The sequence below is a fragment of the Nyctibius grandis genome, chromosome 16, assembly GCF_013368605.1.
Source record: "Nyctibius grandis isolate bNycGra1 chromosome 16, bNycGra1.pri, whole genome shotgun sequence".
Taxonomy (NCBI): Eukaryota; Metazoa; Chordata; class Aves; order Nyctibiiformes; family Nyctibiidae; genus Nyctibius; species Nyctibius grandis.
This window is the reverse complement of record NC_090673.1, coordinates 118,380-133,592: the sequence shown is the minus strand read 5'-3', so window position 1 is coordinate 133,592 and position 15,213 is coordinate 118,380. Positions and strand designations below refer to the sequence as shown.

The following is a 15,213-nucleotide window of genomic DNA, read 5'->3' as shown; positions in this document are numbered from 1 at the left end:
AAATAGAATGTCTTTGTGAGTTATGAGTGGTTTATTAGGCATGCTGGCACAAAGGTAGTGTTTTACTTGTAGCAATGCTAGTGAGTATCATTGGGGACAGTGAGCTGTGAGAATATAGTTTGGTATGTGATGGATATGAATGATGAATGTTGGTTGTAAGCACATCAGGCGTCAAAGTCTGCGCAGACCTATTGATAGTATCTGTGGTGGGCTGACCCTGGCAGGACATTTTCTAGAGAGATGACCAGTGGAGAGTGATGTAATCTCACTTTATAGCACTGAAGACTCACTTGTTGCTCTGTCAGTGAACTAAGTGCAGCACGCACCACAGGTGCTTTCTAGGTGGTGTAATGATACCATGCCTCTTTCCAAAACCTTGTTAAAAGCATTAAGTTGTTAGGCCTTACTTTCTGCTGTTATCTTCCCCTTTTCTTCTTTACAAGAATACTTTTAAATAGAAAGAGAGAAATAGCATAGTACAAGTAGTTGCCTGGAAGTTGATCTTTCTTGCTTTTGTCAGATGTTCTGGTCATTAAAGAAGGGACAAGAATGCTCTTGCCCTAAGTCTGGTAGCAGGTCATGGCACCTCCCCTGATGTACGTGTTCGTAGGCAGTATTTCACCTGTGGTTTTTTTCAGACATGTAAGAGTTGTGCTGAGTCTTGGAGCTTGGTGCGTAGTGAGATAATTAAATGATAGAAAATGTAGAGCTGGACAAGTGTTTTGTGGCCTCCTCAGGTATGTGAGGTAGCCCTGCCACAATTGCTCCGAAAAATACCTGGTTCTGTAAACAATTCCCTGAAATGACAGACTGGACCTATTTAATGAGCACATTCAGTTCAGCATGCTTAAGAATAAGAGTCTAGTCTGTAATCCTCACATAGAGATTTAAATTCCTTTTTGTCTAACAAAGCAAGACATTTTCAGGAGAAATGCATTACAAATCACATCGTTGTAAAAGGGAGAAGCTCTTGCTTACATGGGCTGAACTGCAGTCACATCTTTTTGCAGGGAGCTTATTAGACACATGTTTCCACAGTGACCAAATAAATTGTGGCTGTTGCCACAGGGGACTAAGAAAACTGAGTAATTTATTTGATAAAAGGGTAAGGAAAGAGCATCAGAGATGAGTTCCTCAAAGCTGGCAGAAACTAAAACATGCGGTTATCACGTGTGGGGAAGGATAGGTGACAGCTCCCTTGCACAGACAGAAATAGAAGAAATAAATTAGCAATTGTGGAGCAGTGACGGGTTAGCAGGAGAAGGGTTGTCTGCTTCTGTTTGGAGAACAACTGTTATGTGAAGCAAGTTGAAATGAGTGTTTTGCGTAAGGACTTTGGTTCGTCAAATATGAGCTAACGCAGTATAATGAGCTTAATACCCAAATTTCTCAATATCTGTAAATGGCACAGTTCTGCAGGAGATTCTTAAAACCAAGAATTTTTCTTAAAAAGCTTTCTGCACAAAAATCAAGCTCACAGCATGGGAACACTAAACCTGTAATACAGTGAGGAACAGATCAGCCTCAAAAATGAACAAAGGAGTAACTGCTGTGCAAGGGATGCAACTGGAGCATTTCTACAGGCATGGAAGATAAATTCACACAGTAGTTCCCTATTCACAAGGAAAGACTTCATTAAGTTTTTTGCCATTTTTGCATGCTGAAAGGAATTCCCTTATGATTAACATTTGAATCATGCACTGAGGTACATTATTGTAACTCTCTCATGGTTGGCTTCTAGGAGAGGCATGTTGCCACTTCCTGGTCACAGAAATCATGTTGACAGAAAGAAAAGATAGTCTGGAAAGGAATGATTCATTACCTACTTGAAATACATTACTTTGGATAGTTAAAAGAATCTAGTACTATCAGAAGACTAGAAATTCTAAAACATGAAAAGGGGCCATAGGTTTGTTAACTAACTTCACATTAGAACACAGCTGACAGTGTTTGAATACTGTGGAGAATGGACTGGAGGGTATTCCCCATAAAACTCGGGGTGCATGAAAGAGAAGGTACTAAGGAAAGTGATAGTTAAGCCCTATGTGATATTTTTAAATGCTGTCGTAGGTTCCTCCCCCCGCCCCCCCGCCCCTTTGCATGGTTTATCTAAAGTTAAAAAGACTTTCACTGGTGTTTGTGTGCAGCAGAGCGCTGCAGTCTGTAGCTTGAAACCTTCGCAGCTCTTCTGCATGTTTAATGCTATGACAGCAGTGAGAGCAGTTATTTCCTTTGGGTTTATGCCTGTGCCATTAAAATTTACGTAACATTCTAGTCCTCCATACTTTTTGATCAAACTGGTACAGAACGAAGGACCAATGAATGTCAAGTTAAGAATGCATAAACTTGAGAGGTGGCAGAAGTCATAAGATCAAGACGTGTTGGAGTGCTGAGATAAGGCAACAGTGAGTGCAAGATAAAACACATGGAGTGAGGCAGAGGGGCATATAATGTTATAACTTTCTTATAATTATCTTTTACTATTAAATGTTGATCACTTTCCCCACTTATCCTCCTTTCCTATAAGTCATAGTAACTAATATTTCTAAATAGCTATTTCTGAGTGCACATTTCCACATGGTAACAGAATAAATTCACTTTTCATGCACAGAGGGAATAAAATGTTTGCTGTTAGGTTTGTATCTAAATTTACTAACTTTTGGATGTTTTATTTCAGGTGAAAGACTATATGAACTTACATTTTTACACTGATAGGGAGTATAAAATATCAATTTCCATTTCTGTTTTCATAGACTTCCCCCCCAGTTTCTTTCTCAGATCTCACATGTAGTGATTTACTTTAAAAAATTTATTGTTTTGTAACAACAAAATAAATAACTACACTTCCAACAAAGTAAAACCCCTGCTTACCACTGCCAAAATAATTACTTTCTTCAGTTTCTTTCAACTTTTATTGAGATTTTTTTTTTGTTAATTTTTCTAAAAACTTGTTTTTCCAGATTATCATTAAGAATTGAGCCAGGTAACAGCTCTCCTCGACTGGTTTCCTCCAAAGAAGATCTTGCAGGTATAATACTTCATTTGAAAATTTGAGTAAGGAAGTAATTTTAATTACAGAAATCCCTCACTGAAGTATATGGGAAAACACATGTTATATCAGAGGGTTTTTGGAGGAATTAATCAGTTTTAAATATGGGCTTTTGTTGCAATTACAGAATTAGCTCATAAGGGCTGTCAGAGAGTTGATCCCTTTCCATGCACATGCCCAATTTCAGAACATCCATGGTCCAGAACACCACTCCTCTGATAGTTGTAAAAGATGTGATTTTTATTGCAGATTTCTACATAGCCAGCTTGTACTTGGGTTAGCACTGTCCTTTGTCTTAAATAATTTCCTTCCTCTGTGATGTTCACCCTCGGAGGTTCTTACAGTAACAAATTATATGCCACATATCAAGACTGATTTTGCACATATCAGCATTAATTTGACTAGGCAAAACAAATCCATTGATCTTGAATGAAAACAATTTGATTTCAGAAGTTAGACTTAATTTGCAGAGATTGTAGAGGAGGATGTACTGTTATTTGCCTTTCTGGAGAAGAGGTTTACCTGGATGGCAAAGAGGAGCATTTTTAAGATGATTTATTAGTAAGTTTCATATTTTTAATAGGTAGCATGAAACTTATTGGACTTTTCTCTGCTGAGATAAAAATCCCAGGTACAGCACAGTGTGTCTAAAATTAATCCCTGGAATTGACCAGTGCAAATTGCTGAGTCATCGATACCAAGTCTCCCACCAACCTTGTTACCATGTCAGAGTCTGCTGGGAGACCGTGATTCCCAGTGGTATTGCTGGGAGCTGCTTTGTCCAGAAGCCAGACCTGGTAATTCAGAGGTATTGTCAGTAGCATGAGTCATCAATAAAGATTGCTGACTTGTGTATAAACACTTGCAGTTCGAGGGATAACACACAGCGTTTGTTAGCACTGAAACAGAAGTTAGATTGTGTGATTTTTTACAAATGCTTGCATTTTCATTATTGTTCAATAAGTGAAGAAGGAAGAGCGCTCTTTCAGTACAAACAAATCAATGCAGGGAAAAACACAGGAAATTCTCCTTTCAGGTTTCTGTGTGAATTAACACATATATTTGGGACAATTTCATTGTGTAAAGTAGGAGGACAAAAGATTTGTAATAGCTTTTAGCAACATCTAAAAAACTGGGGTACCATCCATAAGTTGACCAAAACAAATCTGCTGTACCAACACACTTTATTTGTATGAACAGACTAAACAAACATCAGACTATGTGAAATGTACTTACTGCTATAGGAGCCATTATCTCAAAAGCTGTTCTGTTTTAATCTCTTAAACTTGAATGGCCAATTTTCTGTCTCATTATGTTAAACCACGTGTGAATATAAAAACACCCCAAGGGGTCCAGACCACAACTGACAAGCAATTTCATTTGGCATTCAAAATGTCTTGTCTTCTCACCAAAAGAGAGAGAGACAAAGTGAATGAAAAAGAGAAAGAAAAAGGAAGATGCTAAATATGAAAGGAGGAAAATAAGTACAGGTGGTTTTGCTCTGCCTCCCAGCTCTTCATGTTGGCTGCTGCCCTTTCTAAGTGTCAAATGTCCAGTCATTTATAGGGAACTTCTCGTTTGTCTCAGGGTCATGAATGCTATTCTCAGAGTCAGATAAACATTTGATCTGGTCTTCAGTCCATACAGTTCTAAGGGAAAAGGAATAAAATCTTTAGAAATAACAATTTGGAAGAAAACATTTCTTCAGGCAGGTGCTCTCTCCTTCCCCTCTCAATGCTCAGTATTATTAATTGCTGGCTAAAATATAAGAAGGTAGTTCACAGGAGGATTTTTTTTTTAACTAGGTAAGTTGAAAAGGATTTTTTAATTAACACTTTCTTTGTACAGACATGTGTATTGGGTCTGGCTGGGATGGAGTTACCTTTTCCCATAGCAGCCCTCATAGTGCTGTGCTTTGTAGCTAGAAGGGTGTTGATAAGGCACCAGTGTTCTGGCTACTGCTGAGAAGCGCTCACAGCATCAAGGCTGTCTCCCCAAACCCACCCCCCCAAAAAAGCCAGTAGGTAGGGGTAGGCAAGAGGTTGAGAGGGGACATAGTCAGGACAGCTGACCCAAGCTGACCAAAGAGATATTCCGTACCATATGACATGCTCAGCAATAAAAGCTAAGAGAAAGGAGGACGAGGGGCCGTTTGTTATTAAGGCGTTTGTCTTCTGAAGCAACTGCTGCGAGTCCTGAGGCCCTTCATGCCAGGCGGTGGCTGGACATTGCCTGCTGGTGGGAAGTAGAGGATAAATTCTTTTTTGTTTTCCTTTGCTTCCGCACACAGCCTTTGCTTTTCTTTATTAAACTGCCTTCATCTCAATCCACAAGGGTTTTTTAATCTTATTTTCTCCCCCTCTGTCCTGTGGAGAAGGGGGAGTGATAGAGCGGCTTGGTGGCACGTGGTAGCCAGCCAAGGTCAACCCACCACATCATGTAATATGTGATATTGCTTTTGTGAGGATTTGCTTTTTCATACTTGAAAATTAAACTAAGTTATTGCCTCTCATATGATTATATCTTGCATATGTAAAGCAGACATACGAGTGAACATCTTTGTTTTCTGGCTTTCCCTTCTTATTGCTCACATTTAAATACACTCGGGTTTTGATGTTAGCATTTCATTAGGATGATTGTGGAAGTTCAAGCTTTGTTCATAGCAGCATAGTATGTGATCATCACCAATACTCTGTAATTCCTAATCGAAGGCTTAGACTTTTGTTAGAGCTGTAATGGAACGCAATTAAAAATCCAGTTCCAAAGTTGGAAACAACAACTTTGAACTCTCCTGAGCTTGACAAGTAACATGCCTTTATACTGCAGTGAGCTCAGCTGCAGTCCGCAAATACTGGTTGGGACAACGTTCAGTGGTACCTACTCAATTGAATATGTGATCATATGGTATCTGGCAGTATTAGGAGAGGGTGAACTTTCCCCTCTGAATCTGCCGTGCCCATAAATGCTCTGTAAGGTTCCTTTATTCAGAGTGAGAATTAATATGATGACTAGAAACCAAGTTTTGAGTTGTTCCTATTGCTCCATTCTTCTGTTAGTATTTCCTTCGAAAGCTTGACACACTTGTGGACTGCTGTATTTCTTGCTCAGCTAGAGAGTTCTCACTTACTGGCAGTCAGACAATGAATGCCACCAGCATTTTGTAATAACCACACGAATTTTTCAGTGACCTGCACCTACGTAGCTGCAAAAATGCTACTGAAGGGAATCCAGTGTACTTTATTGAAAAAAAACAAATTAATTCCTGGAAAAGGTTAGTTAATTAAGTTAGCATGAGTTCAGATTGCAGTTTAATTAAGCATGAAGGCAATAATTTATTGTTTATTTCACAACAATGATAAATAGAAATATAGCCATATGCTAGTCTTGAATAATTCCGAGCTAAAATACCCAGATATCAGTAATGAGTTATTTGACCATGGAGAATTTAAAATAGCACATTTGAAGGTATTCAAGTCAACTTTATTTGGATTCAAATTATAGTTTGAGGTTATTTCTACTTCAGCCATTGTGTGCCAGGAGTAAATCCTTTGCAGTCAGCAAGCTATAATGATAAGAGATGATCTTAAAATAGTTTAGGCAGTAGTTTAATGTTCCAATCAATAGTTTAAGGCATAGGAGTCTGAATATAGTGATTTTAAGTTAAAATAAAGGTTCTTGGCCCATAAGGACCATAGTCATCAGTTCAGTTCTTCTCACAGTCAAATAGTTAATACGTTACTAATAGCAGTAAGTCTAGTTGAGTTCTGCGTGTGACATGCTGCCTCCTTACAGGTTGCTGTGTGTTTCCAAATATGGAGAAAAAGCTGAGTATTGTGGTAATAATTCCAAAGTCTATAATGGACTTACGTGCAGGGAATAGTGTCTTCTTCGTGTCCTAAAGTATAATTACTTGTGTTATGATGGAAATGGATTTTCTTCCCCAGCATTGTGACTTTATCTTCTACCCAACTTCAGTTTTCTCTCTTTCAAAAGAAGATTAACAGTATACTCTAGCCAGGGACATTGTGGGTTTCTTTTTTTCCCCTTAAAGTATCTTTATGAGTGTGAGGCTCGATAAAAACAGTTAAATCCTTCAGTATTTCTGTTTGCAAAGTACTGGAGAAAACCATGTGTCCATTTTCCGCTTTGGTTGCCAAATGGTTTTCCAGTAAATCCGAACAGGAGGCAGACATCTGATTAAAGTGAGTGTCTCACAACAAGCTGTGTTTGGCATATTAGTGGCTAAGATGGTCTCATTTAATTGCCAATTGCATATATAATTGTGAATAGTGCTTTCACAGGAAGATTTCATGCCTTCCATAACGCTGCAGATTCTTGTCTCTTGCAAGTACCATTTAAAAAGGAGCTTTAAACAGTTTAATTGTATGCTTTCAGGAACCATGATTCACACAACTTCCTTGGCAGCAACTTAGGTCTGTTCATTCTGCCCTGCTATGGTTTGAGAGAGAGCATGTAGCTGGAGAGCTTATAGTATGGTAACTGTTCACAGTTTCCAGTTGAATTAGCTGTAAAAGACATCTGTGTTCCTGCAGTGTTAGCTAGGAGGTGCCCAGCAGTTATGGTACAGCTATTACACAGATTGTTTTGGAAGGTATAACTCAATACATTTTCCCAGAACAAAAGAAAAAATTTAATGTAATATATGGTAAATAAATTAGCCTTTTAAGCAACAGAAGTGCCTTAGAATTTGCACACCAAGTGTAGCTCAGTTATTTTGAAAAGTTCAGGGTGCAGTGCTGATCAGATACAGAAAATGATAACTCGTTCTCTAAAATATACTGTGTTTATCCTGTCTTGGAAAACAATATAAAAAGATAAAATAATGTTAAAATAATTACCATATCCAGAAAATTATATCTTAAGTGACTCAAAGACTGGTCTTCATTATTCTGTGTTTTTTAACAAACCCCTTCATTAAAGTTAGCATTTAGAAGTCCTTTTTAGCAGCAGTCAGGCCTCAGCTGTGGCCAGCCCTTATTTTTGGGTTTTTGTTTTGCAATAGTCAGGGATGGACCCTCACCCGTTCCTTTTTTTTCTTTTTTTTCCAAGTAGGTCTTGGTATAATTCTTGAGTGGAGAATAAGTAGACCAGAGGTTTTATGTTACCACCCTACCAGGAATCTGGAGTAATTAATCTGAAACAGGTGTATTCTCTTTTTTGTTATTGGGGTAAAATTCAGCCCATTGTGCTGAATCCATTCAGCTTTAAGAGTTGCTAAAGAACTTTTAATATTTGTTTTAATTAATTAGAAGCAGTAGACTTACCGGATGTAAAGTATGTGATGTGTAGGACTTAAAAACGTAGAAAATGTAGAAACAGAAGGAAGACAGACTGGGATGTTTGCACATTTGTAACCCTCTGGAAGTAGGTATACTACACTAGTGACGTCTCTACAGCAGTCCCAGCATTTTAGAATAAAAAAATCCCACACCATCATTTTCCATGTAAACACTGAGTTGACATTTAGTTTTGCCATTTGTTTTACTGGTTGCTTTGGCAACGAATAAATAGTTAGTGCTAAGTGCTTTAGCAGCCAATCGTTCTGTGGAGACGGAGATTGTCTAATCCTCCTGCAAGTGCTTGGTTATTGCTTCATGTGCATTGTGTCTGCTTTTCTTATGCTGTACTTAAGGTAGAAATGGAAGAACTAAGTTTTCTTCACAAAAGTTTACAGACTGTCCCAAAAACTTTGCTCTTTAGTTTCAAACTTACACTCATTTCCAATATCTTCCTCTGTGATACTTTCCCTACAAATTTTTATAACTCATTTTGAGTATTTTTGAAAGAAATTAATACCAGACAAATGTGTGGGATTCACATGTTGTTATCAACCTCTAAATCCAGCCAGAATTAGTGTGCTGTGTTTTTTTTCTTAACAGACCAAATCTTCACAAAAATTGTAGAAGAATATTCTGTCAAAGCAAATATAAAGTTACCAGGGAGAGAATCACCATGCTCGGTTTTTCACTTTATCACTTTCTATTACTTTCTGCGACTTCCTTCCCAAGCAAGTCTCTTTAATGTTCTAGTTTACTGATGCTTATTTTAACTACCAAGCTATTACTCCCTAAGAATGTTAAGAACATTAAAACATCCAGAGGACAAGGAGCTTTTCTGCTCTTTTTTTTCTTTATCCCTTTCTTCAGAGCAGTCACCTGAAATAATTTCTGCAAAAAGGTTTTTTTTATGGATTGGTTAATGTATTTTGTTGAACCCAAAATTCAGAGATTCTCTGCAGCTGTGCTCTCACAATGGGTATGTCTTCACTGCCAACATGGATTTCATCCAAGCTCATGCACTGCCCTGCAGATCCAGCTGCAAGAAATGCAACGTTTTTGCTGAAGTGTAAGTCGGGGTTTTGCACATTCCACTGGTGCAGTGTAAGTAACACAAATGCTGACAATTAGCGATTCCATAAAAGTAACACCTGAAGTTGCAAGTATCACCTCTATTCAGGAAGCATTTGGAGGAAATACACTCGAGTGAGCATACGGTGTGGTCAGCAGTACGTTAGAAGTGTGGTCAGTTGTACTTGATCGTGATAGAGTGGCACAGACAGAAGTGCCCCAGGGTTCTGGTGCGCTTGTCGTCTTTGCTGTTGCTGTTGTCCTTGCTAACTGTATTAAACCTGTGATCTTGCCTGTACTGTAATTTCATCTTTCACTACATTATTAACATATTTCTACAGTCCTGCCATTGGAGATACTGGGCTGAGTACTACTGGGCAAACTCCTCTAGGGTCCATTTTGTACGTCTTGACACTTCATATATTAGTGTCAACAGACTCCCCTCTGTGTCTACATCACTTAATTGGTCCCTTTCTGGCAATTGTAGCAAGAAAAGTAAGCCAGAATTGAATGGGCCAAGAAGATTGAGTTACTTCTCACACGTGCACGCAGGTTTTTCATAACAGCGATGGAGACGGGGTGAAGGGAGCTGCGCCTGCCTAAGCTGTATGTGCCCATTCAGGGACATGAGTATCCTGAGATAACAACCCAGCATGATTCACTGTTATAGTGAAATTTATGGGAAGAAAAAGTATAAGTTAATATGCTCATGTGATTGAAAGTTCTCTTTTTCATAATTGTTGGTTATTGATAGACATTACAAAAGACTGACGTACATGTCAGTGTTTATTCCCTCGCTGCAAACCACGCTTTTGGAATTAACCTTTAAATTAGTGGATTTTGTTAATGCAAATTTGAACACAAAGCAAAGACTACATCGAAGGAGGATCACACTGTATCTATTCCAAGAATTCTTGGCACTGGTGGGTGGTAGCATTTGTAAAAAACAAAAAAAAACACCAGACAGTTTATTTGCAGCGATCTTAATCCTGATTTCTACTGAATGTTTCCCTAGACTTAACGTATTCTTCTTAAATGCAAAAAATGAAAAGAGAATGAGGATTTGTGGAAGATAATAAAGTCTGGAATGAGACAGGGAATTAGTCTTTTTCTTCCTATGATATTTCTAGAATTAGAAATTCTTGATTGCCAAAATAGACAGACTAATATTCTATACCCGTTATTGTCCTTAGGTTAAAAAAAAACAAACGCACTGCAGAATCAGGTTTCCAAAATACTTTTTATAAATATGTATGTACCTTTTGCTGTTACGTAGAGTGAAGGTGGAGATTAGAATAGGACACTAATTATAGCAACAGGGTTCTTGTGGCAGAAATACAAAATCCTATTTATGTTCCCTTTACTCCTAGGGCGCAGTATTACAAATCATTCATAGTCCTTTTCAAAAAAAAAAAAGTACTTTCATTCAGTAACCAAAATCATCTTCCTGACCTCCGCAGCAACAGGCCTTTGCATATTGCTCCCAAGGAGAGCAGGCAGACTTCAGTTTGTCTGACCAAAACACACGTTGGTTTGGGGTTTTTTAGTTTTTTTTTTTTTTGTGGGCTTGAGCGGGGGCCTGGGGGGAGCACGGACAAGTGCAGCCAAAGACTCTGATTCTTGTTCTTAGTTTGCTCTTGTCTGAGAAGCAGCCGTAACATGCGTGTCTCTTGCATGTTGTATGTGTTAATAGGCTTTAGTTCAATTGTAAAGCAATACTCTGAAAATTAAAACCATGCTATTACAGCAGCCATCATTCTAGATTTAATTTTTTTGCATCATTCTTGATTCTGTGCACAAAATTCTTCTTAAGTTCTTTATTGTGTGTTTTGTAAGTTGGTCTTTCGGTTTGAAAGTTTTAGTTGTCACCCACTGACTTTGGTTACAATGGCAACAGAACAGTAAAAATTTACAGTGAAGATTTGACTAGAGAGTCTGTGGCTTGGAATGTCTTATATTAAGTTTTAGAAACAGAGCTGGTAAGTATCAGTTTTACTTCTTAGCTGCTTACCAAAAAATAGTAAATAGTTGAGACTGTTTTACCTTCCTAAAAAGTCACTCTGTTTTTCAGCATATAATATGCAACTCATTTTTGGTTTTCTGTTTGGATGCCTAGTATTAGTTTATTGATAGATTTTTAGTGGAGAAAAATGATGAACTGTAACTTCTTCACCCTGTTGCTTTTTTTTTAAAAGCTCTGGAGACTGTAAATGTTAACATGTTCTACTGAAGGATTGCAAAAGTAACATTCATTTATAACATTTGAAGGATTATTCATGGAAAAATTATGCAAAGGAAAAAACAGTGAGATCCTTTGGGATATGTGTAAACTTTTCCAAATGTTCTTGCCACAGATCTCTGAACAGCACTCAGCTCACTCTGATGAAGTTGTCTCACGTTCCCTAACGCAAACAAATTTTTAATAACGTTTTAGTATTTTTATACATCATTTTTGTGCATGTCAGCATAGTCTTGAAAACGATGCTGAGAAATAATGAAAACCAAACTAACCCTTGTTCATGCCAGCTGACTGGAAAATCCTACTAAGAGTGCTTTGTCTCCATGAAAGGCAAAATAACAGAATAGCAATCATGGTAACAGTATGCACTAGGAGCAGGGCCAGGAGAGTAGAGAGGAGAGTTAGCAGTAGCAGATGACTTCACTTACTGGAAAAAAAAAGGGGGGCAAAATAACTCAATCTTAAATGAATTTAAATATTGGAATTTTGTTATCAGCAGCATCAGGCACAGCTTCCCCAGCTAATTGCTCAGCAGTCTGGTATGTGCATAAACATCCCTTGGTCTGTGCAGTTTTCATCAGTATCTCACCACTTGCCCTCTTTGGCGTCCTTCTTGGCACAGGCTCTCATATCTCTTACCCCCCTGCAGAAATGAGGTCATCTCCCCTGTGCCCCATAGCTCGTGCTGACACCCTCTGCACCCCAGACTTCTTGCTGAACCGAGCGTACCCTGCAGCATGGGTCCTGTCTGACGAGAACCCTGAACTTCACAGTTATTCTTCATAGACGTTTGACAGCAGAGCAGATGCAAAGACTTTGTAAAGGTTTTCAAGCTCAGATTCTTTTTACCTTAGCACAGGGTTAACAGCCCAACTGTACACATTTCCTTCACTTGCCTTGGAGATGAGGAAGATGCAGAACTGCATAGAAAATGGCCACCCAGAGCGAGTAACACCAGCACAGCTGATGTTTCTGCCCTCCTCTTATTCCACAAAGCATTCTGTTTTCTGTCATCAGGATCTTCACTAAAGGCACCTAACTAGGAATTAGATTAAGTCCATTACCTCCTTTCACAGGACTGATGAAAGCAACTGTGATTGCCATGTATAAGAGCAAGGAAGCCAGGCTGGAACTGTTGGCTTAAGTTGTAAGGCTCCTGTACCTATTTCCGCAAATTCTGTCACCTTTGACACATCTCACCTTTGCCAGGCAGTGTTTTAACCTGAACTGAAGTCTGATTCTATAATCTTATGTTCAATCTGAGGTATGCAGTCCTTTTAGACACATTACATCATTTGTTTCAGGGGTTTTTTTTAACAAACTTTTTCTGTTCTGAAGCTGTCCAGGTAATAAAAGCTCTTGCTAAAATCAAGTTATAACGATCAATCTTTAAATATTTTTGTGTTGTATTTATATGAGTGCAAATTTCACTCCATGCTTCCTAAATGGGGGTCTAATTTCAAAAAGAAAAGGGAGTGTAGAGTGAAAACTCCCAAAGAACTATTTTTGTTGGTAGACAACATCTCTATTTTTTGTAGGTTTTGATAGCGATAACATTTGAACCTATAAATAGTTTAAAATACCTGGAGTCAAATCCAGCTGACTTTGATTTTGTAACGGCTTGACTGTGTCAGCACAAGACTTGTTATTTTGCTGTTGTACACTGACAGGCTTGGTGCTGTGACCACTTCCCTGGGAGCCTGTTCCAGTGACCAGCCACCCTCTCACGAGTGTGCCCTCACACTCTGTTGCCAGACCGTGCCCTGGAATGTCGGGGTTTTGCTTGTGGGTTTTTTTTATATTTCTGTTTACCACTAATTTGAGGCGGGACACTTTTGTAAGGATTCTGATCATAGTTGTGTGTAGTTTTTCACATCACAAAGTTTCTGTCTCTGTCGACCTCTTAACAGGTGGTTTTAGGTTAGAGGCCAGAAGCTGCCTAAGCTAAGGTCGCTGGAGCCTCCACGAAGTGGTTCCTGTAACGTAGGGGGAAGTCTGTTTTGCTGCTACCTGAGCTGTACCAAATCTACCTCCTATGGGGCAGACAGCCACTTTCATGACCACTGTTCCCACTTCTGTCACAAGCACCAATGCCACAACCAAATGTTTAAAAGTGAAATCTCAACTGTTTATTGTGAAGCCAAGAACAGCCTTGCATTCACTGGGGATGATGATAGGCCATGTTGTTCTCCACTATATTGTAAAGTTCACTGCTAGCCTTTTGTGAACAGCATCGAGGAACTGGAACAAGAACAGGTTGTCCATGTGGCATTGTAAAATCTGTAAAATGAGAGGAAGAATAAGTGCAGTGAGACATCTCTAGAGCTCATAAATGATTGAGTAGTAGTGCATCTGTCTGGCCATTAGATACATGAAAAGCCCCTGCTTTCGCTTACGTGCTCAAGCGGTGAGTCAGTATGAGCAGATTGTTTACAGTTTATTCACAACATGGAGTTGTGAACAAAATTCAAAACATGTGTGAGCATTCCTGCTCACACCCGAAGTACAAACTGACTTTATGGCTCTGCATATTACACTTCGGCGCATCCAGCTGTTTCAAGGGTGCCAAGACTTTTTGTAGGAGTTCATTGTTAAAAGTATGTGCAAAGCTGTTTGAAAAATTACTTCCAGACAGTTCAAGAATATAGAGATGAATTCGTAACAGGAATGGATGGTGTAACCCTAATGCACAAGAAACAGTTCTTCAGAAACTGCCTTGCTTATTTGTAACAATTCATTTTAATCAGTGGCTAAACACACCAGCCCGTGAAATTTCTGGGTTTTGCATCAGTTCAACGTTAAATAATCTCTGTCTTTTAGGTCCGTCTGACATATCAGCAATTATGAAATTCAGCAGGAGACCCACGTGTCCTGATGCCTCAGTAGCAGCAAGTCTACCTACACCTCCTGTACCAAGGCACAGGAAGAGTCACAGCCTGGGAAACAAGTGGGTACTCGGGGCTATCTAACACTCAGGCAATTTCATGCATCACAAAAGTTTGAGATAGCAGCAGAACGCTCTGGTATTTGAGAACACTGTGGTATTTGTCTCTCCCATTTCTTGTATTGCAAGAGTGCTTCAGGCTTTACTGTGTATTCTCTAGGTTTTCTCTTGACACTTATTTTTGCTGACTCTTATTACTCTGCTAGTGCCAGATGTTGGCAGTTCTTGAAAGCTATGTATCCACTTTGGTCTGTGGATTCCTGGTGTGCATAAGTGATTTTTTTTTTTTTCTTTTGTTTTTTAAACATCTTGCTAATACATCTAAGGAAACTTACTCGCTGCTTGGCACACCTTATCATTCAGGAAAGTTGTGACCTTTTGCACTGTTTTACCTGGGTAATATGGATTAGAAACATTTTTCTCTACCATTTACCCAGCTAAGTGAGAGCACCTGCTCCCCAGTTAAGGTTTCAGCATGTACCAAATTTCACGTTTGGCGGGCTAGGGAAAAAGAAGTTCACGTGCCTTGTCCAAGGTCAGAGAGCGTTGAGGTATTCAGCTTGGTGAAGGATCACTGAGCGGTGGCGTAGCTGGGGTCTGCTTTTTCTGGTTT

At 39.0% G+C, this 15,213-nt stretch overlaps 1 protein-coding gene across 5 annotated transcripts in view; it reads left to right on the top strand.

Annotated features, from left to right (window-relative positions):
• The window catches only part of RALGPS1 (Ral GEF with PH domain and SH3 binding motif 1), an 82,307-nt gene that overhangs the window by 56,036 nt on the left and 11,058 nt on the right, over positions 1-15,213 (top strand). For all 5 annotated transcript variants that reach the window (XM_068413715.1, XM_068413713.1, XM_068413714.1 and 2 more), the window contains 2 exons: positions 2,961-3,028; positions 14,477-14,603. In XM_068413715.1, coding sequence (XP_068269816.1) covers positions 2,961-3,028; positions 14,477-14,603 — 195 coding nt within the window. The remainder of the gene's footprint in view (positions 1-2,960; positions 3,029-14,476; positions 14,604-15,213) is intronic.